The sequence below is a fragment of the Euprymna scolopes genome, chromosome 5 (assembly GCF_053919585.1).
Source record: "Euprymna scolopes isolate OS-2025 chromosome 5, ASM5391958v1, whole genome shotgun sequence".
NCBI lineage: Eukaryota > Metazoa > Mollusca > Cephalopoda > Sepiida > Sepiolidae > Euprymna > Euprymna scolopes.
In genome coordinates, this window is record NC_136486.1 from 30,462,449 (window position 1) to 30,490,133 (window position 27,685).

The 27,685-nt window shown below is 34.6% G+C and overlaps 1 protein-coding gene across 1 annotated transcript; it reads right to left on the bottom strand.

Annotated features, from left to right (window-relative positions):
- Positions 1 to 183: 183 nt before the first annotated feature.
- LOC145277089 (bile acid-CoA:amino acid N-acyltransferase-like) lies at positions 184 to 18,178 on the bottom strand. Its single transcript, XM_080128755.1, has 2 exons — positions 18,124 to 18,178; positions 184 to 2,873 (listed from the first exon to the last, which is right to left on the bottom strand). The coding sequence occupies exon 2, from the start codon at positions 2,851 to 2,853 to the stop codon at positions 1,570 to 1,572; it is 1,284 nt and encodes a 427-aa protein (XP_079984881.1). The 5' UTR covers positions 2,854 to 2,873; positions 18,124 to 18,178; the 3' UTR covers positions 184 to 1,569.
- Between the last annotated feature and the right edge of the window lie 9,507 nt (positions 18,179 to 27,685).

The window sequence follows — 27,685 nt, forward strand, 5'->3', positions numbered from 1 at the left end:
GAAGATGACGTCTATCTTGAAATTTAAAAAAACAAACATAATAGCACGTACACCATCTAGGTTCGGCACATTACATTGGTAAATAAATAATTAATAATAAAAAAAATTATTGAAATCTTTCAATATTTGCATTTATTCTGTTTACCTTGTCCCGTTTGCGACGGTGTTTTACTAATACACTGTATTTTCATAACCTTCACAAACAAGATTGATTATCCAAGCATACAGCTCATCAAGTATTTGTCTACATGTTCGTGTTGTTTTCTGTTGTTTATGTCAATATTGTTTTGTTGTTGTTTATGTCGATGCTGTTTTGTTGTTGTTTATGTAGGTGTTGTTTTGTTGTTGTTTATGTCGATGTTGTTTTGTTGTTGTTTATGTCGATGTTGTTTTGTTGTTGTTTATGTTGTGTTGTTTTTGTTGTTTATATTGGTGTTGCTTTTGTTGTGGTTTATATTACTATTTCTTTTGTTTATATTGGTGTTGCTCTTGTTGGTCTTGTTTTTTGTTGTTAATGTTGGTGCTGTTTACTGTTGTCTATGTTGGTGTTGTTTTGTGTTGTTTATATTGGTGTTGTTTTTTGTTGTGGTTTATGTTGCGTTGCTTTTTGTTGTTTATGTTGTTGGTGCTTTTGTTGCGGTTTATGTTGGTGATGTTTTTGTTGTTTATCTTTATGTTTTTGTTGTTGTTTATGTTGCCATTATTTTGTGTTGTTGTATATGTTGTTGTTGTTGTTGTTGTTGTTGTTGTTGTTGTTTGTGTTGATGTTATTTTGTTGTCGTTTATGTCGGCGTTATTGTGTGTTGTTGTTTATGTTGGTGGTGTTTTTGCTATTGTTAATGTTGGTGTCGTATTTTGTTGTATGTTGATGTTTTTTGTTGTTTATATTGGTGATATTTGTTTTTGTTTATGTTTGTTGTTGTTTATGTTGGTATTATTTTTATGGTTGTGTTATTGCTGATTTTGTTTTGGAGTTAGTCATTGTCATTGCTAAGTGTTTGATAGATCTCGAGTTCAGACAGATGGTAGGCAAGGATCTTAAGATTTTTTGGGTCAAAAGAGATAAATTCGTTGCTTACGATAAGTTATATATGTTGTAAGTTGATGTTATCAGGCGTTTGATTACGTGTTTGGTAGCTGAGATTGTGAAACTTACAAATTCCAATTAAAATTTACATCGAGGAAAAATTATCTAATTAATTTCGCACAACACATGATTCCCCTGATTTGAAAAAATTGCCGTTGAACAGTATACGGAAATTATTTTTCTATTGACACAATACCAAGAGGAAGGAAAAAGAAAATAAAAAATACATGCTATTTCTATGACTGAAGATAACGTTATAGTGGAAACTTAGTTTAGTTTAAATAAAGAAATGTTTATTTAAAAAAATCTATCGCATTATATTAGCTTTTTAAACTTCATTTCAAATTTAACTAACACTTACATCGAGGAGAAATTCGCTAAATATATACATAATACCTATTTATAGAATGTTAAAAAAAAATAGTTAAGAATTCTATTAATACAAATTTCATTGATCCAAAGTCCATAATTAACCGATTTCATTACATACGACTGGTTACTGACGAAGATAGATTTAACCAAAAGAATTCTTGGATTTTTTTCCAAGACTCTTCTTGGGCAACAGCGTGTGGTTGTGTTTCGCCTCCGTAGAACACAGGCAACCTTATACCTTTCGTAAAAGGCGTTTTACACAAAGGCGAATATGGGGGTTCAATCATGTGTCCTGCACCAGGATACACGATTAGTTCTACGTTGTCTGCACGTTCTGGTGGGAGTCCTTTAATCCACTGTTCGTACTCCTCTACATCATTGTGTTTGTCGTCTCCACCAACAATGAATAGAATCTTGGGAGTGTTTTCAGTTTCAAATTGAAAATACGGACAGTCAGTCGGTTGGTGTTCCCATTCGACCATATCATAACCAAATGTGTTTGTGATACGCCATTTAATGTCTTTAAAGTTTTTGTGACCAATTGGCTGATCGCCGTGCATGAATCTGGTATTATACCCAAATATTGGCGGGTAACTTATAGCTACAAGAGCTCTTAAAAGAGGACAATACATTGCCATATAAAGGGCAATCTGAGCTCCAAGAGATTCACCCAGTATTCCAACGCCACCAGGAATGACAGAAGGATGAAAACTTAACCATTTTATAGCCTCTTCAAAGTACTCATAATGCAAATAGGATCCTTCCTTTGGGGTGTCTTTGTAGTTAAAATATGCAAGCGCCAAAGTAACAAATCCACGGCTGGCTAAAAGAGCAGCGCGCATTTCCAATATACCACCTCTGATTCCAAACATGTCGATGATACCTGGTCTTTTTTCATTGCTCAAAAGAACACTCGGGGGAAGAAACAGTGTCCCGCGTATTTGTCCTTCTTCTATTTCAATTCGTTGGACGTCTCGCCCTTTGTACCACCTCGCAACCGTTTCCTCGGCAATTGGCTCCATCTCTTCGCTCCACATGCACTCCCAACCGACATGGTCTGTGTATACGCTAATATCGCATTCAAATGGCGTACCTGCATCAGATTTTAGCAAGCGCTCACCTGTCCGTTGACCTGGCGCTGAAACCATGCTCCAAAATAAACCCATCGGCTCTACGCCGCTGTACATGCCAGAATTGGCTGCACTATCAACCGTCAGGTCGATCATGCCTACTGTTGATGCTGTATAATGCGCATATGATCCAAATATAATTGCTTTGTCTTGCAATTTACAACAGACGGTGACATGTTGCTCTGGGTTGAGATGTGTAATTTTAATGCGAATAATGTCGTCAACCAGCGCATTCTTAGGCTCACATATAAGATGAACTTCCATCGTATGATACTGTGGCAGATCTGTAATAAAAAAAATAATGCATCAATTTCAGTGAAAACATCTTTAAGAACTAACACAGAACTGCACGCCTGTGGAACTGTCTTCCGTTTTCCTGCTTTCCAGCTGACTACAATATGGTTGCCTTCAAGTCCAATGTAAACAAGTTCTTGATAAGCCGTTCCCCTTAAGTTAACAAATTTGCTGATGAGTATGTGGGTATTTATGAAGGCTGATAGCAATGCAGAAAATGTTAAAGAAAATATAACTGAATAATCAATAGGTGTATACATGGTTATACACCTGTGTCGTCGTTGCCGTGTTCTTTTGGTCTCATGAAAAACACTCTTGAATACCGATGTTTATATAAAAAAACAACAACATTTATTTTACTTTTTTTTATAGAAATAGCCCCAGAGAAGTCATGAAACTACTTTATGTAAGGTTGGTTGGTTGTTGTACGGCATATCAACCCTTTTCAGGTTATTTAATGCCGAGTTCAGTGATTTTGAAACAACTTTCTTTAATAGAACATATGGGTTTTTTTTTCAAGTTGGTTTCTATCTAAACCATAGTTGAGGCCCTAACAGGTACTACTACTCTGGGTCAGAGTGGACCTGGGAGCAATGGCAATTAAAGGGTGGCTCCACACTCCCCAAAGCCCGCAAGCTGAGGCCTCACCATCGGATATAGTTTAAGGTCCTATCCAGGACCACTTTATGTAAGAAGCTAAAAAAATTGTACTTCAAGGTGAAAAACTTGCCAGCAATAAGTATTAGAGGGAATAGATTCTGACACAGAAAACAGCAATTTTCCCCTCTTTGTCAGAAACATCACTCCTGGAATATGAGGATTAAAGGAAAAAATAAGGGAATTGAGAGGTAATGTCACAAAAACATCAGAGAGATAGGTTGATTGTATACGAAAGAGAAATGAGAATAGAGAGAAAGACAGATAGTCGGATAGCTCATGTCGCTTACATATATCGTTTAATGTCACACCCAAAACATGCAGGCTATATTAACATTTTGTTGAGAGTTGATGATGTTGTGTTACCTAATATGCTGCTAATGCACGAGTTATAAGAATCTGGTCTTTTGAAAAGTTCTGAAACGAAAGTTAAGGTATTGATTTTCATTTATGAATGGATATATAAGCCAGTATACACTCGTATCGTTGTTGTGAATCCAAGTATTATTCGTCTGCTATTAAACTCATTTGGACACCGATGCTTATAAAGAATTTTATTTTTAAAAAAACAGACATTTGTAAAACACATAAGAGAGACAGGCTACTTATACTTATGTGTAAGATAGATAGACAGATAGATAAATAGACAGATAGTCTCTCTTGACGTGTCAAGGTGCTGTATCATTGGGGGCAGAACTCAGTCACATCTTTCTGCTTGAATTCTTGCCAGCTAAAGAGACATCTCTGGGTGTAAATCATGTCATTTCGTTGACTTTACTTTTGGAGTCACCTCTGACCCTTAGGTGTCAGTCAAACTTGTCAATTCATATACGGCCATCATTATGTAAAAAAAAAATATGTTATATAACCGTTTCCAGACAACATCACTAATAATTAAACAAAATTAAAATATTTTATATATGTATAGACTCCCTATCACGTGTCAGCAACATTGTTTCAACTATTCGACTTTGTAACATTACAGTAAAATTCTTTCTAAATACAACTTATAGAATGTAGAGACACCTTCAATTTACTGTTAATTTCCCATCTACTCTGGCATGTTTTTTATTTAGTTATTTTAACTATTATCCTCATCTTCCAGTTGTTGTTTTCATGACAGTTCGGCTAATTATTCCTCTGGCCTTCGTCAGGTTAACCGCGACGTGATAGGAATGTCGAATCCTCCAACTACATCCACAGTAATTGCTGCTTCAGTAGCTGTTGTAATCTCACCACAGTTTGGTCAATTAATCCTCTGACCGGCTTTGGGTGGGATCGAAACCACTATCTCTATCAATGTTCATCTGGAATCATAGATATTCCGCACCTCTCTCCACTGGACCACGGGCCCCGAAGGGCAATCAAGGTTGGAGTTTTTAGTCTTATAAATCCAATTGTTCTTCCAGTTGTCGGAATTATTTTGAAAATGAGTATTTTTTATTATTATTATTTAAACTATTATTCTTATCTTCTAGTTGTCAGAACGTTTCGGTCAATTGTTCCTCATATAGTGCGGTTTCGATCCCACCCAAAGCCGGTTAACCTGATGGAGGATTATTTCGATAAGCGATTATCGATACTTATTTTTAAAAAATCCAATATAAAATCTATCTAAGAACACTGCCAAGCACATAAAGTACCTTCGTCTGAACTTTCATAAAAATCTGTGCGGCTATTTTCAGGTCAATAGAGAGCGAACTCACACACACAAAAACACACACACACTCACAGACAAACAAACACACAGACAAAGTTCCTTCTATACAAATAGTAAAGATAGAGATTGTCGGCCAACATGTTATCTGGTAATTATTTCCAACTCGCTTTTATATATTTCTGCATCATTTTTTATTTAATTATTTGAACTATTAACGTTGTGAAAACAAATAGAAAATGAGGATAATAGTCCAAATCTATATATCTATAAAAGTGAAAATGTCTGTTTGTCTGTGTGTGTGTGTGTGTGTCTGTGTACATTTCCCTACGCAATAACTCTGTCAATTTTAAGTCTACAGATTCGAAATTTGATATACAGGGTACTGAGATTTGGGAAAATCGATGTGATCGGTTTTCGGCCAGAAATTTTGCTATTAAGGGGTCAAAGTTCAACGACTTGACATTTGACAACTCTACCAAACTCCTCCTACAATTTTAGGTCTAAGCACTTGAAATTTTAGATATAGGTTTCTTGGACATGGATCTAACTTAATAACTTGATTTGAGTCCTAAACAATAAATTTTTAGGGGTCATAATAGGGGTCAAAGTTAAAAAAATTGACCGTTTATCTTTGTTTTTTGATATTGTTTTTTTTTTTTTTTTTGCTCAGCATACACCTCAAAACACCCGGGCAACGCCGGGCACCCATGCTAGTATATCTATAAAAATGAAAATGTCTGTTTGTCTGTCTGTGTACATTTCCCTACTAAATAACTCTGTCAATTTTTGGTCTACACACTCGAGATTTGACATAAGGGGTACTGAGATTTGGGAAAATCTTTTTAATCGGTTTTCGGCCAGAAATTTGTCTGTCAAGGGGTCAAAGTTCAACGATTTGACCTTTGAGAAGTCTACCAAACTCTTCCGTCAATTTTGTGTCTAAACACGTGAAATTTTAGATATAGGTTACTTGGACATGGATCTAATTTTATAATTTGATTTGAGCCCAAAACAATAAATGCTAAGAGATCATAATAGACGTCAATTTTTTTTTAAAATTTGACGTCTGCGATCTCTACTAACTTTATTCTTTAGTAGTTAAGAATGCCTATTATATAGAAAGGCATTACCGTACATATTCACACTTTTTAATATATACATATTCACACTTTTTAATATATACATATGCACACTTTTTAATATATACATATGCACACTTTTTAATATATACATATTCACACTTTTTAATATATACATATGCACACTTTTTAATATATACATATTCACACTTTTTAATATATACATATTCACACTTTTAATATATACACATTCACACTTTTTAATATATACATATACACACTTTTAATATATACATATACACACTTTTTAATATATACATATTCACACTTTTTAATATATACATATTCACACTTTTTAATATATACATATACACACTTTTTAATATATACATATTCACACTTTTTAATATATACATATGCACACTTTTTAATATATACATATTCACACTTTTTAATATATACATATACACACTTTTTAATATATACATATTCACACTTTTTAATATATACATATTCACACTTTTTAATATATACATATTCACACTTTTTAATATATACATATGCACATAAAGTTATAAACAGTACATAGGGTCCGAGCAAAGCCGGGCAGAACTTCTAGTAATTAAATAAAAAATAAATTTCAATACTCTGGCATTGTTGCATGTCCACTTATCGACGAGTATAAATACACTCGTGCCCTCATGAACCCAGGTTCTTTTCGTCCATTGATAAACTCACTCGGATGTCGAGAACAAAGTAATTCATCACCTGTCCACTTTCGTTTTGAATCCTTGCATTGCTGATGTATATATATTATCTCTCTTTGTATAACGTGGACGATACCGCAGCATTCCCACCGGGTGTCCTTAACCTCGTCGGATTCCACCCGATGTGACAGGTGTTCTTTCGATCGTACATTGTCCTGTCATAAGTTGGCCTGTTGATCGTCCTTACCCACTGTGTTTTCATGGTGAAGCGCTTTGCCTCTCGATCGAATCGTCTCCTACCCTGTGTAGGTAGTCTCCGGGTACATCAATCACTCTGCTGGTCCTTGCGGCTTGCTGCAAAATAAAAAGTCCTCACCACAAACAAACAGAACTCCGGTTTATAACAGTAACAAACTATTTATTAATTTCATTACTTCATAACAGCTACTGTCTAAATTGAGGAGACTGACTATAGCAGTGAAACGATGTAAGACGAGACCAGTAAAGTCACAGATTTCTCATTAACACAGGCTAGTTTACATTATAACATCAGGCCCTGAGGGCTCCCAAATCGGGAGCGCTGGACCAGCCCAGCCGTTCGGTTTGCTGGCTATAACTCTTCTCTTTTTAGAATTCCTTTTTCTAAATCCAACCCCTTTTCCCCACCTCTCCTTCAGGGAGTGGTTACAAACACTCTTTCTTTCTTCCTATTAGAGCTTACCCTTCGTCTTGTCCACTCAGCACCTCTCTCTCTCCCTTTTATCCTATTAATTTGTACTGCGGTTTTTACTTATTATCAAATTAGGAGTGATTAGTCATTCCAAGTCGAACAATTCCTGGCGGTGACCCCTACCCTTGACCTCCATTCTAAGTTGTCAGCCTTAATCAGCTAAGCGTCTATGGATCTCTTCAGACCTCTCAGAGGTTTTAAAAACAACGTTTCATGTTAACAGATATATAACGACAATGAGATAAAAACAATTATTATTTGTTTTTTTTTTCTTTCTGAAAAAATTCCATAGACATTTCTGTTTTGTCCCAATCAGACATCAACACCCCCTCTTCTTCTGCCCTCTCTTCCTCTATCCCGTCCGGTCAAACACGCCCCCCCCTCACTGCAATATGCACCTCGCTGCATGCATTCATGACACCAATAGTGTCATATTTGAAGACTTTTCCAAATTCCAGGAATCCTGATCGAGAAAACAACGCGTTCCTGCTGTTCCTATTTAATTACCATCCGCCCCCACTGAGAACAGCGTTATACACAAGGTCAGTTTTTAATGTGATAAAAATACAAAATACAACTCACCTAAAAGTGACGACACTTTACATTGGAACACAAATGAATGTTTCCTTACTCTAGAAAGATATCATTGAACTGAACTGAAAATATTTTTTGTCAGTCTGTGGAACACAATACCGTGGGACTGCTTCCCAGCTAACTGTATCATATTCGTTTTCAAATCTAATGTAAATAACTTCTTATTGAGCAGTCTTGTAAATAATCAAACCCTATCTAAGTTCCATCACTGCCGATCATGAAGACGATGTCTCACACTCTACCTGGGACTCATTAACCCTTATCCTCGAGTTGCCATTGCTAAGCGGTGACCCTCTAGTAAAACAATTTCAGGTCGGGAGTAAAAGTCAGACTTATCAAAGCTTTCTCTGAAATGCATAGCTGTCCGCATTCAACCTAGAGATTTCCGATATTTTTGTACAAAATATTGTGACGGTTTTAGAGCATGTGGAAACTGGATACCTTTTGATTTCCCACAAAAAAGGTACAAAAGAAAGAATTTGTGATCTTTTAAACCAACACATCTCAGGTGAAAACATTATTACGTACTTACGTGCCATATCGAAATTAGCATAAATTTCCAGAACTGCAAAAAAAAACATGATCCAGTAGAAGATGTGCTAGGTGTATTTTTTAACAAAAAATCAGCCACAATTGCATTCTGAGAAAGTTTGTTTTTTAATGGCGAAACATCAATTTAAGTCAATTTAAGTCAAAGGGAGATAAATCAGTTTGTAATACAGAATGGATCGCACAGCTCTTCTAAAATTTCTTTTAAATTTATTTTGAGTGGCCGTCCTAGGAATATGGTAAACGATAAAACTTGGTAATTTGATAATTTTTTTTTTACTTGATTATTTTTCGTAATTTTGGGAATTTATATTAATAACGACATGAGACGTAATAAGTAATAATGTTTTCACTTTAAATGCATTCGTTTAAAAACCAACAATCTACACAAGCACCAAAAATTCTCTTATCATTGTCTAAGCAGCCACAGCCGTTTTGAAATACCACCACCAGCTGGCGGAGGATTTCATAAATTTTGCCACGCCCGTTTTATAGATTATCAGCAAATTCGACTGACCATTAAATGCATAAAAAAAAAAATGTTGACATATATCCCACAAGTGAATTTAATCCAATTATTAATGATGATTATTAACTTCTTTTAAATTTATTCTTGGTAATATGGCAAACACTCATCTAGCTAAAACCAATGCCAAGAATTTCCCCAACTCTCTGTCTGTGCCTAAATCTAAATGCAAATTCCATCAATATAGTTTTTTTTCTCAGAACCGCTCGCCTGTGGAACTCTGTACTACGTGTCTGTTTTCCAGCTGACTACAACATGATCGTTTTCAAGTCCAATATAAACAAGTTCTTGCTACCCCGTCCCCTTAAATAGTTCAATTGTGCCCAATTCTCACCAAAAATCTATCACTGAGCTGTTGTCACACCGACCATGTTACCTTGAGTGACCTTTATCTTCGAATGGCCTGTTGGCCTTGATAAGTGGTAACTTCTCTGTTTAAAAGAAAAGGCTGTCCCCTGAAATAATCGAATTCTACCCACGTTCCACCATAACGGATCACTACGTGTATGTCTCATTAACCACTTTACACACATTAACCCTTATCCTCGAGTGGTTTCTAGGTCTTCATAAGTGGTGACTCTCCTGTAAAAAAAAAAAGCAGCAGTAGCGAATGTTGTTTTTATGATTAGACGGGTTTTTTATATACTAAGAATCACCACTTATCTAAGCCTGAAGGCCATTCAAGGATGAGTTTCTGGTGAGCGATGAGACAACACCGTGATGATTGGTAATAATGCAGGACCCAATTGTTTAAGAGGATGCTTCAGTAAAAATTTGTTCACATTGGACTTGAAACCGACAATGTTGTAGTATGGGAAGCAGCTCGCTGTTGTATGCTTCACAAATGGGTAGATCTAGGAAAGAAATTTTTGTTCATAGAAGTTTCGTTTATTTTTAGGCACAGAGAGAAAGGAAAATTATTGACAGTTGTTGTAATTAGACGAGTTTTTGTTGTGAATATTTTACAGGGAGTGGACATATATAGAAGCCCCTAATCACCAATTTATTTCAAACGATTACGCAGAATCAGTCACTCCTGAATATTTGTAGGTACTATAAAAACCCAAACACACAATTTTCTTCCTCTTTTTCCAATTTTTTCTTATTCTTCTTACACACGCACACACACACAGAAACACACATACACGCACACAAACAACCACACACACACACACACACAAACACACACACACACACACAAACACACACACACACACTATAGACACATATATACAATACCTATTCCATTTATACATATTCCAACTCACATTGCGCCAGCTGAAATGAACATGTCTACTCAAATTGTCCTTATAAAAAAAAACAACTTTTTCTTCACCTAGAACGTTCTTGGCGATACTCTGAACTCCCATTCGTTACGAATTCTTTTCTTTTCCGTTGTCTTAACAAATTGTTAATTATTTTTGCATGTTATTCTTTCTTTGATGTTGCCTTTCCCTCTATACTACCTTTCAAACACAACTATGTCTTTTTTTTGTTTGTTTTTGTTCCCTTTGGACGAGTTTGCTACGTTCACTTATGACCTTCTTTACAGACTTCAACATTCTTTTGTTTTAGACTAGAAACGTAAAGAAAACAGCATAAACGTAATTTCCATCTTAAAATCGATTTACTGTAAAAAATGATCGCGTTCTTCTACCGCTTCCAAATGTACTCCCGACGCAATCCTCTATATGCATACAAGTTAAATACATCCTAAAATGGAGTACTGTTGCCACAGGTAGAGAGAAGCTGCCCGGAGTAATGTATCCTGTCTTGACGTAGTTCAAAATAAGCTTCAAAAAACTAGCAGATGATGGCTTTTTCTCCTCTCTGCAACATCTTTCCCACAGAAGAAGCATCGTGAGCTTGTCTCTGCTACACCGTTGTTTTCACGAGTGCTCATCTGAACTTTATTCAATGGTCACCCCCACTAAATTTTCACAAAACGCACTTGTCAAGCTACAACTGCAGCCAACAAGTTCCCCTATTCTCTATCAAATCTAATCATGAACAAAACTTCTTTCCAAGAACTGCCAGCCTATGGCACTTTGTTCCACTGATTGCTTTCCAACTGACTACAACATGGTTGTCTTTAAGTCTAATGTGAACAAGTTCTTGTTATCCAGTCCCCTTACATAGTATAATTCTGCCCAATTCCCACCAAAAAGCTGTTGTCACACCAATCACGTTACACTCAGTAATCTTGATCCTCGAGTGGCCTCTGGGCTTTGATAAGTAGTGAGTTCTCTGTTTTAAGGAAAAGGGTTTAAAAATAAATAATTAAAACATAAACGTAATTTCCATCTTAAAGACGATTTCTTTTAATAATGAGAAATAAAAGTTTATTTCATAATGTTTATGTGTATTGAGATATTACAAACTAGACTGTTCGACCTAGTGTGGCATGAGCGCTTTTTATTGAAGGAAGGCCCTGAAAGCTGCGTATTCTCCCCTGGCGACCCAATATTATTTGGAAAATGGAATGAAATGCCCACAACAAAAAACGATTAACACAATTATATACAAGTCTACAAGTAAATAAACTAAAAAGAGGAAGGCCCTGAAACGGCTCGTTTTCTCTCCTGATAACCGACATTAACTAGAAGCCAAAATGGATTACTTCACAACTGAAAGCTAAAAAACATTATTATATACAAGCCTACAAAGTTTGCTGTTTCGTTCAAACATAATGTTTTCTGTTGTTTACTTGCATCATAGCAAGTTTCTGCTATTGTCCTCGTAGCAATTTTATTCAATTACAGGCTAAACCCGGTGTTGCCTATGTGCTTTTTACGTTATATATTTATTCATTTCTCCGATATAATCTGATTTTGAATATTAAATTAATTCAAAATGGTATTGTTTAGTCATTAAATTATTTACTGAGCCTACTAGTTTATACCCGTTCGTTGGGCGATATTAGTACAGTATGAATATGTCAGTTTTAATCTTTTTGCTCTTCTATGAGACACAATACCATGGGACTACTTGACAGTTGAATACAACATGGTCGTTTTCAAGTCCAAAGTAAATAAATTCTTATTGAGTCGCACTCTTAAACGATCATACTCTGAACGAACACCACCATCATGACCAATCGCCACCATCATTTTCAATCATCATCATCATCACTACCAATCGTCACCATCATTTTCAATCATCATCATCACTACCAATCGCCACCATCATTTTCAATCATCATCATCACTACCAATCGTCACCATCATTTTCAATCATCATCATCACTACCAATCATCACCATCACTACCAATCGCCACCATCATTTTCAATCATCACCATCACTACCAATCGCCACCATCATTACCAAACATCACCATTATTACTATGCATCACCATCACTACCAATCACCATACCAATCATCACCATCATTACCAATCACCACAACTGTTACCAATCATCATCATTACCAACCACCACCATCATTACCAATCCTAACCATCATTACCAATTACTGATCACCATTATCATTTCCAATCACCATCATAATTACCGATCACTACTGTCATTACCGATCATCACCATCATTAACAATCATCACCATCATTATTTATCATCATGGTGTTTACTCACCATTCACATGACACTCATTTAAGTTTTGTCCTCCAATGGCATTTGGGTTTTGATAAATGGTTACAAAACTAATGAAATTAAAAACTAATAAAATAGTAAATAAATAAATAATAATAATAAAATAATAAGATAATAAAATAATAAATAAAAACAAATAATAGTAAAAATAAAAATATTTAATAATAAAATAATGATAACAAAAGATAATTAAAAATAAATAATAATAATAATAAAATAAATAAAAAACAATAATAAATAATAGCAATAATAATAATAATAATAATAATAATAATAAGAAGAAGAAGAAGAAGAAGAAGAAGAAGAAGAAGAAGAAGAAGAAGAAGGATTGAAACTTTTTGCAGGGACCGAAAATGACCTAGAGACACTAATAAACACTATCAGGATCTTCAGCCAGGATATCCAAATGGAATTTGGCAAGGAAAAATGCGCACTACTAGTTAAAAGAAAGGGAAAACTGGAGACAATAGACGGCATGGAACTACCTAACCAAATGAAGATGAGGGCATTAGGGGAACAAGACACTTATAAATACCTAGGAGTTCTGGACGCAGACAGCATCAAAGCAACAGAAATGAAAGAAAGAATTGGAAAGGAATGCCTCAGGAGAACAAGAAAACTTCTGGAAACTAAATTATATAGCAGAAACCTAATAAAAGGGATAAATACATGGGCAATGTCACTAGTAAGATACTCTGGATCGGCCAAAGGGTGGACTAAAGAAGAACTGAGACAGCTCCATCAGAAGACCAGGAAAGTCATGACCATGCACAACGTACTACACCTGAAGGACGATGTTGACTGACTCTACGTGAAAAGGAAAGACAGCGGGAGGGGACTGGTTTGTATAGAAGAGTGTGTAAATGACACGAAAAAAGAACTCGAAAAATACATAATACAAACACTGAAATTATAATTATGGCAGGGAGAGACACGGAAAAAAACAACAAAACAGAAAACAGAGAGAGACGAATAATAAAAGAAAAGAAAAATGTGAAGAGAAACAACTACACGGAAGATTCAAAAGAATAACAAAAGATGAAAATAACGAAAATATCTGGACATGGATGCGAAAAGGACATGTAAACTGAGAAACTGAATTCCGAATAACTGCAGCACAAGATAACTCGATAAGAACCAACCACATCAAAGCAAAAGTCGATAAAACACAAGAAAACAGCAAATGCGGACTCTGTGGACAAGGAGGCGAAAGGGTAAACCACATAGTAAGTGAATGAAGCAAACTAGCTCAAAAGGAATACAAGAACAAGCACAACCAAGTAGGAAGGGAAATTATGCAAAAAACTGCACATCAAACGCTTGGGCAAATGTTATAATCATAAGCTAGGAACAGTAATTGAAAACAAGAATCACAAAATCCTATGGACATGGACATACAAACGGATAAACTCATCCAAGCAGGAAGACCGGATATCGTAATAATTAACAAGAAAAAAAAGTCCTGCCAAATCGTAGACTTTGCTGTTTCAGCTTACCACAGGATAAATCTCTATATATAAAAGTTAAAATGTCTGTGTATGTCTGTGTACACTTCTATACCAAACAACTCTGTCAATTTTCGTTCTAGAGATTCGAGATTTGACATAAGGGGTATTGAGATTTGGGAAAATTTTTTAATTGGATTTTGGGCAGAAATTTGGTTGTCAAGGGGTCAAAGTTTAACGATTTGACCTTTGAAAACTCTACCAAACTCCTCCGCAATTTTGTGTCTTAACACTTAAAATTTTAGATGAATCAAACTTTATAATTTGATTTGAGCCCAAAACAATAAATCTTGAGTGGTCAAAATTGGAGTCCAATGTTTAAAATATTGGACCTTTGCAGTCTCTACCAAATTACTCAGCCAATTTCTAATCTAAACACTTAAAATTTTACATAAAGGGTATTCAGAGATAGAGCAAGCTCTTTAATCGATTTGCGTCAAAAATTTGGGCTGCCAAGGGGTCATAGTTCAAAAGATTTGACCTTTGTGGTGTCTAGTAAACTACTCAGCCAATTTTAGGTATAAATATTTGAAATTTATACATAACGGGTATTCAGACATGCGGCAAGCATTCTAATCAGTTTTGTGGCGAAAATTTGGCTGCCAAAAGGTCAAAGTTGAAAGAGTTGACCTTTGCAGATTCTACCAAATTCCTCCGCCAATTTTTGGTCTAATGACTTGAAATTTTAGATGTAAATAACTTGGACATGCGTGAAACTTTGTATTTTGATTTGAGACCAAAATGATAAATTTTAAGGGGTCAAAATTGGCGTCAAAGTTAAAAAGAATTGACCTCTGTTGTCTCTACAAAATTACTTAAATAAATTTTGGTCCAAACATTTGAAATCTTACATAAAGTGTATTCACACGTAGGACAAGTTATGAACAGTACATAGGGCCCGAGCAAAGCCGGGCTTAACTGCTAGTATCAAAGGAAAGGAGAAACAGAGTAAATACACCAAAGAGCTGAAAGGAATATGCATGATAAAAAACAAAATCAAGATAGTACCTATAATAGTAAGAGCAATAGGAACAATTCCGAAAAACTTTAAAAAAAGAATGGGAGAAATTCGAATCAGAGGAATGGCTGAGAAAATATAACGAATAACAATAATAAAAACAGCTGAAATATTAAGGAAACCCTTTAAAAGCGGAGACTAATATGCATAAGCCACATGCACGGGTTACACGAGCTACTGCAGAGACAAAACATGAAGGATCATTACATGAAACCAAGTACATTGAAGACGCATATCCATAAGTTCTCTATACCGTCTCACATCCCCTTCCATTACCTAATCACCCTCCCCCATAAAAAGAATGATGCCAAATATCCGAGAAGGGTCAAGGAGAATGGAAAGACCGAGGAGAGAGCACTGACCAGACCTCCATTGAACAAGTGTGAAGAGAACTGGGACCTTATGAAGGCTTATTGCCACTGGTGGAGAAGAATGGCCGCTACTAGTGATAAATCGATGGTAAGCGGCTGTTGCGATAATGCAAATTCATTAGTAAATGATATCAAGAGGCGGAGAATACTGGAAAACTGGGGAGGCTTATTGTCACCCAGCTTCCAAGGAACACAACAGGTTGTTTATAAGAAGAAATCCATTATGACTTGTGTGAAAGCTCCTTGTGAGCCAATCATAAAAACACCAGCTTCTGTTTGTTTCTGACTGATATGAATAAAAATATTTGTGAAATTCTGCAGAAAAATATGATTCTAATTATCTACATGAAAGAGTAAGGGTTAGCAGCAGGAGGGGCACGGGTATAGCCAATAAGGTTAAGATCTATTTGAATGTGACCCTTCCAGCATTTTTGACTTGGAATGGTCAGCAACTTGTGTGGCCTCTATTCAAAACTAAGTCTTTCATAAAACTTTGAATTGTTCACCCACGCATCCCATATATATATATATATATATATATATATATATATATATATATATATATATATATATATATATATATATATCGTAATAATTAACAAGAAAGAAAAGTCCTGCCAAATCGTAGACTTTGAAGGGGGGAAAAAAAAAAATTCAAATTAGGCGAAACTACACATAGTAAATTAGTAATAAAAACAGTAAAACGACAGAGAACAAATCAATCAATAAGTAGGATGCACAGGAAGAACAACCCTGACGATGGTCAATCGAGACCGAAAACGTTCGGTAAACTAGATGACTTTATAAGGACTTTGGATCCCACAACAAAAATACTTGTACGAAAACAAGAAAAATTCGAAAGAAAGATCACAAAAAGAACGAAGATCCTCTTCAATAAAATATGCGCGAATATATATGCATATATATATATAGAGAGAGAGATATATATATATCATTTATTCGAGAGTAAACAGTTACATTTGGTCGCTACAAACAGTTTGAACATCTCAAACTTGAATTTATATCATCATCATCAGCATGCAGTCCGTTAGTCTTGACGATGACTAGTCGGAGCCTCAGTGCTTTATGACTCGGTGATTACGTAGTCTCACTCCATCACCACAGGACTTTCCACCTTAGCTCCAAACTTGCTTGTGCAGTTTAGGTGCAGTATCTGTTGTGCATCAGATAGACACCCTCTGAACCTCCAATGCTCATGTCCAGTGGATTGAACCCGCAACGATTGGCAGCAGAGGAGGCCGCAGCTTCTGGCCAAAAGTAATCTCAGCAAGGTAAACAGTCGCCCTATCATGTCCGCTACTATGCTTTTTCTTTCTGGATGAGGTTTCATAGCCTTTTAAGGAAAACTGCAATGCAGTAGTAGGATTTGAAGCCAGAGTTCCCATCTCTTAGCCTTTTGTTGAGTTAAGGCCCACAAGGCAGTGGTGTTTGATTTTGGCGTTGGTTCCCCTAGTCTTTGCCCAACCAAGGGCACCCACAAGACAATGAAGGTAGGGGTTGGTAGTGTGCCAGGGCATGTCCACACATTGGTGGGCCATAATGCACTACCTCTGAGATTCTCTACTACTCCAAGATCTCCTTCAAGTTTAGCCTAGGGCTGCAAGACACCCAGTTACTGCGTGTGGCCAACGTGGAGGCACTGTAGGAGTTTTGATGATGGAGAGGCTATGTACTGGCAGGGAAGACATATGCATAGCTGCTCCCTTTTCACTACGAGGTTAGCCAGTGGTGTTAGCTGGAAGCAAGAAGGCATGCAAGCATGAACTTAACACTAACTTATACCTAACACACTAGACGCATCACATTCCCCTGCCGGATTCAAAATCCAAAAGCACACACTTTTATATATATATATATATATGTGTGTGTGTGTGTGTGTGTTATCAAAGAATAAATCTTTAACAAAGCAAAGCTTATCAAGAGGAGAAAAGCTCAACACTATTAAGAGGAGCAAACAAATATTTTAAATAACAGATGAGAAATAAAAGTCATACATATATTATTATATTATATTCCATTTTCTTCATTTTCAGATCGTTATATTTTTATTTTTATCTATTTATATATGCATTTCCTTAGTGCATGTGTGTGTATATATATATGTGTGTGTGTGTGTGTGTGTGTGTGTGTGTGTGTATATATATATATATAATTCTCACTAGATAGATAGATAGATAGATAGATAGATACACATTAAAATATGAAATACTCACTGTTCACTTGTTAGAGAGCGATCAGTTTTGCTAAGTCTGCCTTCGAATGAAATCAAAATATATTATTAACATCCTAAGCGAATCAGCGCGTGTCACGTGATTACAAGTTATTGGTGACGTCATGATTACGTTCTTTTTTTTATGTTTTTTTTTTCTTGATGTTTGTAGGCGTGTCTTAAGAGATTCATAAAAAATAAAGACAGAAATAGTTTTTTTTTTAATTTTATACGTTATGTAATTGGAATATTTTATGCATGGCCGCGGAATTGACATTATCTATATATCTATAAAGTTGAGTTTTTTTCTAACTGATAATAAATTTCTTAATATATTCAGTCATGGATATGCGAGTGACTTCATAAGGGTTAACTAATTTGCATATTCATTTGAAAAACGAGCGTTCATTAATAAACTATTCATGTTTATGGTCTCTTATTAGATGATAGGTTTCATTTCATTATTACACTTAATGTGTAGTTTTTACATTCTGCGTAGTAGAATTTAAGATAAAAGCGTTCTCGTACACAAATATATATATATATATATATATATATATATATATATATATATATATATATATACTAGACTACCCGTGACCCGTTGGGTCAGTATGTTATATTAGCTACGGAATTCATGTATGAGCGTGACACTTGTGACGTAAAGAAAATAGTTTGTTTTTTTTGTGAAATAACAGAAACATTTCTATGAAAGTATATTAAAATGAAAAAAGAATATAGATAGATTTCTATTAGTCGTTCTGTTTATTATAATTGATTATTCTTGAAAAAAAAATTTACAGTTACTGAATTATAAGTGGTTGCCATGCTTATAGGTAAATGTGCACTGAACAGATACCATAATACTTATCATAGTTAAATTCAACTATTGATATATCTGCTTTTTTTTTTTTACATCGTTCATTTTTGTATTACGTTTAAGTTTAATTAATTTTAAACCCTACTCTTCCCATGATAAATAATAATTTCGAAATAATAACGTTAATATTTCATTTCATTATTAATTATGATACTTATAATTGTTCTTGTTTTGTTTTTTTTAAATCCCTCCCACCCTCTCTATAAAATGTATTAAGTGGATTGCTACTACCACCCCCTCTGGTTTTTTGACGGTCGAGACCCGATTCTCTTTTTTTTTTTCTTTATTTCAGTATCAAAAATGTAATTATCTAGTTTAAATGCTTGAAAATACCATAAGGTTGAAATGAATTATTGCATTGACAATTATGTACTTTCCGTGTTATATTTTTATGTTATTGCTCTGTTTACCACATTGAGCTGTCATACCCGGATTTCCTCCTGGAACTATTCCATTATAACACTATATATATATATATATATATATATATATATATATATATATATATATATATATATATAGTCTTGGAAGTTTTAAACCTTTAAAACTATAAAAAAAATTATTTTTTATCATCCATTAGAAAACCATTTAGTGTTTAGTGAGTAAGTCATTCAACCACCTGCAATCACTGCATCAACTTGTTCTCTTGAGTTCACTATAGTACTAATGTTAATTTATTTTTTAACGTATCATCAGTTGTTCATCATGAAATACTGTTTCGGGGATATATATATATATATATATATATATATATATATATATATATATATATATATATATATATATATATATAAAAAGTGAAACTATGTTTAAGGACACTTCTCAACCGATATACTCAACAAATTTTTGATCTACACGCTTAAAATTTGATATGTCGAAAAATTTTCAATCAGTTTTCATCCAGAAAAAAAGGGCTGCTTACGGGTCAAGATTGAAAAATTGATACTTAGGGGTCGTCGGATTTTTATCTGTTTGTTAATTGTTTCATGAATGCGTATGCATGAATCTTTCACATGACAGATTCATTAAATAGATTTGGAAACACTTTTCAAACACATGTCAAGCTGGCCTAATGGTTATCACAACTGACTCACTGTCTTTAGGTTTTGGTTTCATTCTCAGCTCGAGTATTTTCTTTTTACTTACAAGAAGTAAACTGTTTAGAAAAACAATGCTCACATATGCATATTTTATAACCGGGCAAAGCCAGTCAGCCTGCTAGTCTATATATAAAAGTAACTTTCTCTGTGTGAAAAGTCTCTACCAAACTCCTCTCTGAATATTTGATCTACAGAGTTGAAATTTGATATATAGGGTATTTGGAGCTGTGACTGCAAAAGGGTTAGAATTAAAAATAAATCAGTTGACCTTGGTAGGGTAAGTCGAATAAAACATTAGTCCTGCTGTTACTTTTGCACATGCGCAAAATTAAACATTCATATCGCTTAGTCGCTTAATTTTTAACTTTTCATGTCTATCTGTTGGTAGCTCAAACGCTAACGACTCTGGAGAGATAAATAATGACTAAAACTAGAACGCTAAACTTTCTCATTTCGATTCTAGCAGATGATACCCAAGTCATATCATTATACAACTTTTTAAATCATTATTATATATTGGATAATAATCAGTAAATTAGAATATCATATTTATGCATATTTTATTACCGGGCAATGGCAGGCATCCTGCTAGTACATTCTAAAAAAAAGTATGGACTGCAGATTTTTTTTGTTTTTTTGTTTATTTACTAGCGAGGGGTACCCAGTGTTGCCCGGGTGTTTGAAGGTGTGTGGGTTAAAAAAAACGTTGGCCGGGCGTTTGGAGGTGTAAAAGAAAAAAAAAGTATTGGTAGGAAGGTAGGATTGAACCCCAAAGCCTTGACGTGAAGGTAGAAACTAAAGGGAAAAAAAGCCAGCCACCTAACCATCTCAGCCACGAAGGAGAGGAATTGATAAGTGCGTTCGGTTAAGTTTTATAAACTGAAATATACAGGTGCGAGGAAGTGGCGTGATATTTGACCTAGTTTTGCGCTGCAAGCCAGCTGCCCCATCATTCGCTTTTCGAAGATGTGCCATGCTGGTACAAGTTAAATACGCACGCGATCCCCGTTGTTAAGTCGTAGATATTATCATTTCGACGTGATATAAAAAGTTTTAAGAAGGAGCGACCCCTCCCCTCGAGAAGGCCTTGGAAAAAAAGCCTTTTGCAGACATACACAAAAAGCGAACATACATACATGCATACACACACATATTTTCGCTTTTATATATATAGATTATTTTATTTATTTTATTTGGGGTGGAGGGGTGAAAATTAAAAATAGGCTCGGCTATTATTTTTAAGATCCTCTCAACTGAAACAAAATATTGAAAAACAAACAAAAAACTAGCAAGAACCTTTAAATTTCAATTATTTTTTATAGAATTGAGAATTCATATGAAAATATACAAGTACTTCCACGAGATGTACTTCGATTAACTTAATGCACTTTTACCCCTTTAGTGAAAATGCCTACAACCCACTAGACTATCAGAAAAATCGCACCCCTTCACTTTATAAATTCCTATATGTTGGAGGATTTTCTACTCTGATAGCTTATGAAATAGCTGTTGAAATCCCTCTTGCTTGCTGTTTCTCCGACCATACTAATATGCAGAAATTTAAATGTAATGTGTAAAAGCATCTTTCTATTCAACTTCACACCCAGGTTGTCCCCTATAAATCTGAACCCTATCACAGTACCTCCTTATGCTTAAGTGACAATATGCTTTGTTGTGTGGCCCGAGCAAAAGTAAAAAATAATAACGAAAAGAAAAAAGAAAATATAAAATCCAGAATACGGTGCCCCCCGGGATACGGTTTTATAAGATTACGATGTGGAATACGATGTTTTCGGTCGCTGGTTACGATATTTTCCCCACCTTACGGTGTTATTTATAATGTTATTTGATTATATACATGTGTATTACATACTGTACTGTATTTTGTTACTAAATTTTAATGCCGTATTCCTAGGTTCTACTGTGTAAAGTAAAAATAAAAATTAAAATATTCCAAATTACAAATTCAAAAATTCAAAAATTCCAAATTTAAATTAAAAATTAAAAATTAAAATTAAAAAATCAAAAATTAAAGACATAAAAATAAAAAGACTCCAAAGTCAAATTAAATCCCAAAGAGATAAAAGAAGTTTTTTTGCCATTTGAAAAACATGGGGTTTATATTTTCATTTAAAAAAAAAAAAAGACTGTTGTCGTTTCCAGCCACACACACACAAAAACAAAAAAAAATCAATAAAAAAAAACGACAATAAAAAACAACAAAAAAAAACAAGTAAGTATAATCAATACCTTTTTCTGTAAGAAAAAAAAAACTAATTTTAATTGTATTTAGAATTTTAAATATATTTTTTTATAAATTTCTATTTATTTTCGTTAGAACATAAACACATATTTTTCATCACGTGATAAGCAGATATTCGATTTGGGAATTTCCATCTCGGATGCATTCAAACCAAGTAAAACCGCTATATATAAATTTACACAAAAGGCGTTTGTGTTGGAGATTTTTTTGCCAAAAGACAGTTTAAAAAATTAAATAATCTCACGTTTTACATGTGTACACCTCAAGAACTCCACGTCAAAACTTAGGTGTGGTTTAACTTTATTTAATCAATATTCTGCAATCAGTTTTCGATAATCGATTGATGTAATTAGTTCAGAACAACATGTGATGTTTTAAAATAAAAGAATAAATACGGTGGCCCAGAAGAAGCAAAATTTATAAATCTATGGTTTCCCTCGTAAAACATTCATAGTTAAAACTCGTCTAACTTCAACCACTGTAAAAAAAATTTTGCTTTTGTCTTCTGTGTATCTAAAACTAAACTAAAATATTCAAAACAAATTTTTTCCCCAAGAATTTCTCATTTGTAGACAACAATATCACAGAGCTGCTTACTAGCTGAGTACAACATGGTCGTCTTTATGTCTAATGTTAACAAATTCTTGTCAAGTCGCCTATTTGGTGCTTCTTCATTATAATAGTGAAATCCAACAATTGAAATATGAATTTCAATTAATACCAATGGTATCTACTTAATCATCATGTCGAAATTCGTAACACATGCAAAAATGATGGAAAACGATAAGGCAGAAAATTAATTATTAATGAAAATAGAATTCCAAATTATGAGTCACTTCAGAGTTGCCAGATTGGCCCTTTTAAAGCCAAATTTCGTGAATTTAGCCTTTTTTAAAGCAACTTAGCCTTAAAAAATTAGCCTTTTTTAAAAGTTGGTTTTATATGAAAAAAAAACTAATTTCCTACTTTAAATTCTGAAAAGAAATTTTTATTCTCCAACATGTAACCATCTAAAAAAAAGAAGAATCTCATATTGAGGAGGAGAATTAGCTGAGAATACTCACTTTAAAAAAGTATGAAAACGGTTTAACATATTATTAATATTTCTTAATGCAAGCTTTTTTATATAAAAAAATGTAATTTCCTCCAAATACAAAAAGTCTATGATTTCAATTCCATTGGAAACATTTTTACCTCATCATCATGAGTCACATCTTCCGCTTGGTGCGAATTGCAAACCCAGGTGACTTATTTTTCGCCATTCCTTCTGATCCAGGGAAAGTTGGTTGATAGAAGGCCAACTGTTGAGAAACGTCCAATCAAAAACATTTTCTCCTTGGCTTTCCTCTACCTCTTTTGCCTTCTAACATACCCTCAAACCCTAACTTTGACAGACCAGTGGTTGATCGTTTGACATGGCCAAAACTGTGGAATTGGCAGGCCCAACATTTTGGATATCTGTGTCAGCCTGTATCTGCATATCTTCCCATGAGTACAGCAAAAGCCTGGCACCAGGTGGATTAATGCAGATGCCCAAGCTCCCCCAAAAGGGAGCTTCCTCATTGTGCTACAGTATACGTTTTAATGGACACTATTTCAGAGTCAGTTCTGAATACAATGTTTTGTTGAATGATATTTTCTTCTATTTGTTACCATGCTTACATCAGCACATGCTTGTATTGTGATTGCAATGAAAAGTTATAACAAAAGCATTGTTATCATATTAATCAGTTATTAACATATACACACAAGATAACATCAAACACGTTCGTTAAGGCATGCTGTTAAGATTGAAAATCTAATGACTGTGTTTGTATGTTCCTATGTTCTTAGGCGTAGGAAAGTAAAACAGGCTCCTTCAGTCTTTGAGAGACTATGGATACTTACTCACATAGGGGTGCCTGCGCGTGAATCTTTTTTTTCTTTTTTTTTTTTTGCAGTAGGTACGTAATCTCCAACCACACCTCTCCTAAGTTGACATTGTTAAATACCAGTGGCAAGTGTAGTGTACGTAAATGACGACTGGAAACAAATGCTGAGATAAACGGACAGCACATACAGCACCTAGAATTCCAAATGGTCACCCATCTGGTACTAACCAGGCTTAACGTTGCTTAACTTCGGTGATCTGACAAGAACCGATGTGTCAATGCGATTATGCTGTATATATGTAGGAAAGTAGTTCTATGATATCACTACATACTCTCTACATACTCTCTACTAGATAGAAAAAATATTGTTCTGATATCTGTGTTATTAGATACCTGTGTTATATCATTTTGGCCTATGTATTTCACAGCCAGTTGTGTTGACCGTTATGGACTTTGCTAGTTCAAGATGTTGTTTGTGTTAGTATGTCCTGTCTGTAATCAGGTGATATTGTTGTCTTATTCAAAAAACTAGCCGGAATGCTAATCAGAGTTTGTTTGAAATCCGTACAACTTAGGCAGACCTCCACAATAGAAATACAAAACAAAGTCTCTTGCGATTTTAAAATAATATGTAACAGGAATGAAATGATTTGAAAATAATGTTTATTTTCCAGTGACAACACTTGACAGCAACAGTATGAAGGGGTCGCGAGGTGGGAGTGTGTGTGCAAAATGAAATGTGTCTGCTTGTCCTGATCGTGGTTGCTGCTCTCTTCCTTTTTCCGTCGTTGTCTGCTGCCTCTATTTGATTGGCACAGATGACGTCAAAACATTCCACCATGCATTGTCTGAAATGTTGATCAATCCCACTGAGCTAATATCTGAGGATTCTATGTCTCCCATTTTGACTTCTTTGGCATCATTCTCGGGGCACCTGGATCCAGGATCTAACCAACTTTCTTTTGACATCATCTTCTAAAGTCTGGACAGTCGACCATCCCCTCTGCCACTTGTAACTCCATCTCTATCTGTAACAATATGGTCATAATGCGGTTGTTCAAAAGTTCAGTTAGACTTGGAAGATGTTGATTGGTTGGTTGGTGTTCTTCACAAGCATTACTAAGTTGGGATCTCTTCCTGCTTTGCCTTTGTTAATGTTCTTTTGATTGTGCAATGAAGAGTAATTAATTTAAGCTATTCTAGCGAAGGTAATCCTTGAACTTGTACATTTACAATATAGAAAGTGCTGTTTGAATTGTTGTATTTGCATGACATTTTCATGCTACCATAACATTTTATTGGCGTTATATGCTACCAGATTCTTATTGTTTTTTTTTTTTAGGTTTGGGAAACCATTAGTGTCTAATTTTTATGGGAACATTCTATTATCCATGCTTGCAAGATCCTGTTGTACACGTTCTTGTAATCGATCCATGCCATAGCTATATTCATTTCTCTGCTTTTTACCTCTTTTAGGATCGTTTGGTTTATGTATAAGTAATGTGTTCCTTTTTTTCCTTTTTGACAGCCTTTCTCTTTCTTGGGGAGTAGTGGGCAGTTATGAAGAGAATGATAAATTTGTTCCCTTAGTTGTGCTGTTAGTATTTTCCACATTGCATGTAAACATGTTATAGGCCTGTAGTTGCTGAGTACACTTCCTTTTTCTGCATCTTTTTGCAGCAGTGTGGCTTACCTTTGATCATCTATTCTGACACGTCTGCTTCGTGGATACATCTTTTCATGTTCTGAATTAGCTTTTCGTGTAGTTTTGTGAATTTCTTGAACCAGTACGCATGTATTCTGTCGTGGACTGGTGCTCTTCAGTTTTCCATTTTTCGTAGGGTTGTCTTTAGGCTTTCCTTGCTGAATTCATTCTCTGTCCCTTCTTCCATTTGCTGTGACTCTTCTTTCATCATACGGTATTTCTATTATTATCCTGTCACTGAGTCGTAATCCTGCGAATTATTACTATTATTATTATTATTATTATTATTATTACTATTATTATTATTATTATTATTATTATTATTACTATTATTACTATTATTATTATCATTATTATTATTATGTTTTTCTGAATATAATACCTAATTTTATTTTAAGGCAATTTATTCTCTCCCTCTCCTACTTCTCTCTCTCTCTCTCCCTCTCTCTGTCTGTCTTATATATATATATATATATATATATATAATTATTTTTTTTACTATAATAATTATTAAATACCTACAGACACTAGTGTTTCATCCTTTCAGGAATCTTCAGTGCAGGGTGTCACGATTAATACCAGTTGAACGATTCGAACCCCGCATCACGAGACATCTCTGACTTGATTAGCGAAGACCTAATTCATTCGGCTACCATTAACTGTGTGAAATAACATTGAATTTAAACATTTTAATTTTAAATGTTCATTTACGTCAGTCAGAAAGTGATCTAATCGTTATACGATGATCTATGCATATATATATATATATATATATATATATATATATATATATATATATATATATACAACATCATTCACTCTTTCATCCCATCATAACGAACATTTCTGTAAAAGTCTGAGGACGCTACAGACGGCCAAAAACGCGGCCGGGTAGCTGAAACAATAATGTAACTTATCAGAAAGACACGGTAAGAAAAAATAAAACGCATATTTGCTCTACAACAGTATTGAGCACTTTCTTCAGTTTTTATTAATTACCATTTCTACTATATATATATATATACTAGCATTTCAGCCCGGTGTTGCCCGGGTGTTTGGAGGTGTATGCTGAGCAAAAAAAAAAAAGTAATTTTTTTTTAATTTGACCCCTATTATGACCCCTTAAAATTTATAGTTTCGGGCTCAAATCACTTTATTAAATTAGATCCAGGTTCAAGGAACCTATATCTAAAATTTCAAGTGTCTAGACCCAAAATTGTCGGAGGAGTTTGGTAGAGTTCTTAAAGGTCAAATCGTTGAAATTTGACCCCTTAACAGCCAAATTTCTGGCTGACACCCGTCACATCGATTTTCCCAAATCTCAGTACCCGGTATTTCAAATTTCGAGTCTATAGACTAAAAATTGACAGAGTTATTGCGTAGGGAAATGTACACAGACAGACAGACAGACAGACAGACACGTTCACTTTTATAGATATATAGATACTAGCAAAAGTACCCGTCGTTGACTGGGTTCAAAAACAGCCTACAGGACATGGACTCTGATTTATTAAAGTATGATAGGTTATGAAAAGGAAAGGTTGTAAAGAGATAACTTTGAATTTGGGGGTATCAAAACCAAAGCAAAATATGATGAAAGTAAAAATAAAATAGATAAACCCCATAATTTATTATACCATACCTGTTCACACTGAAACACTTATCACAATATTCTGTGGATTTATATTAAAAAATGTTGTTAAACTTTGTGACATATTTCCATTCTATGGAGGTCAGGTGCGAACGA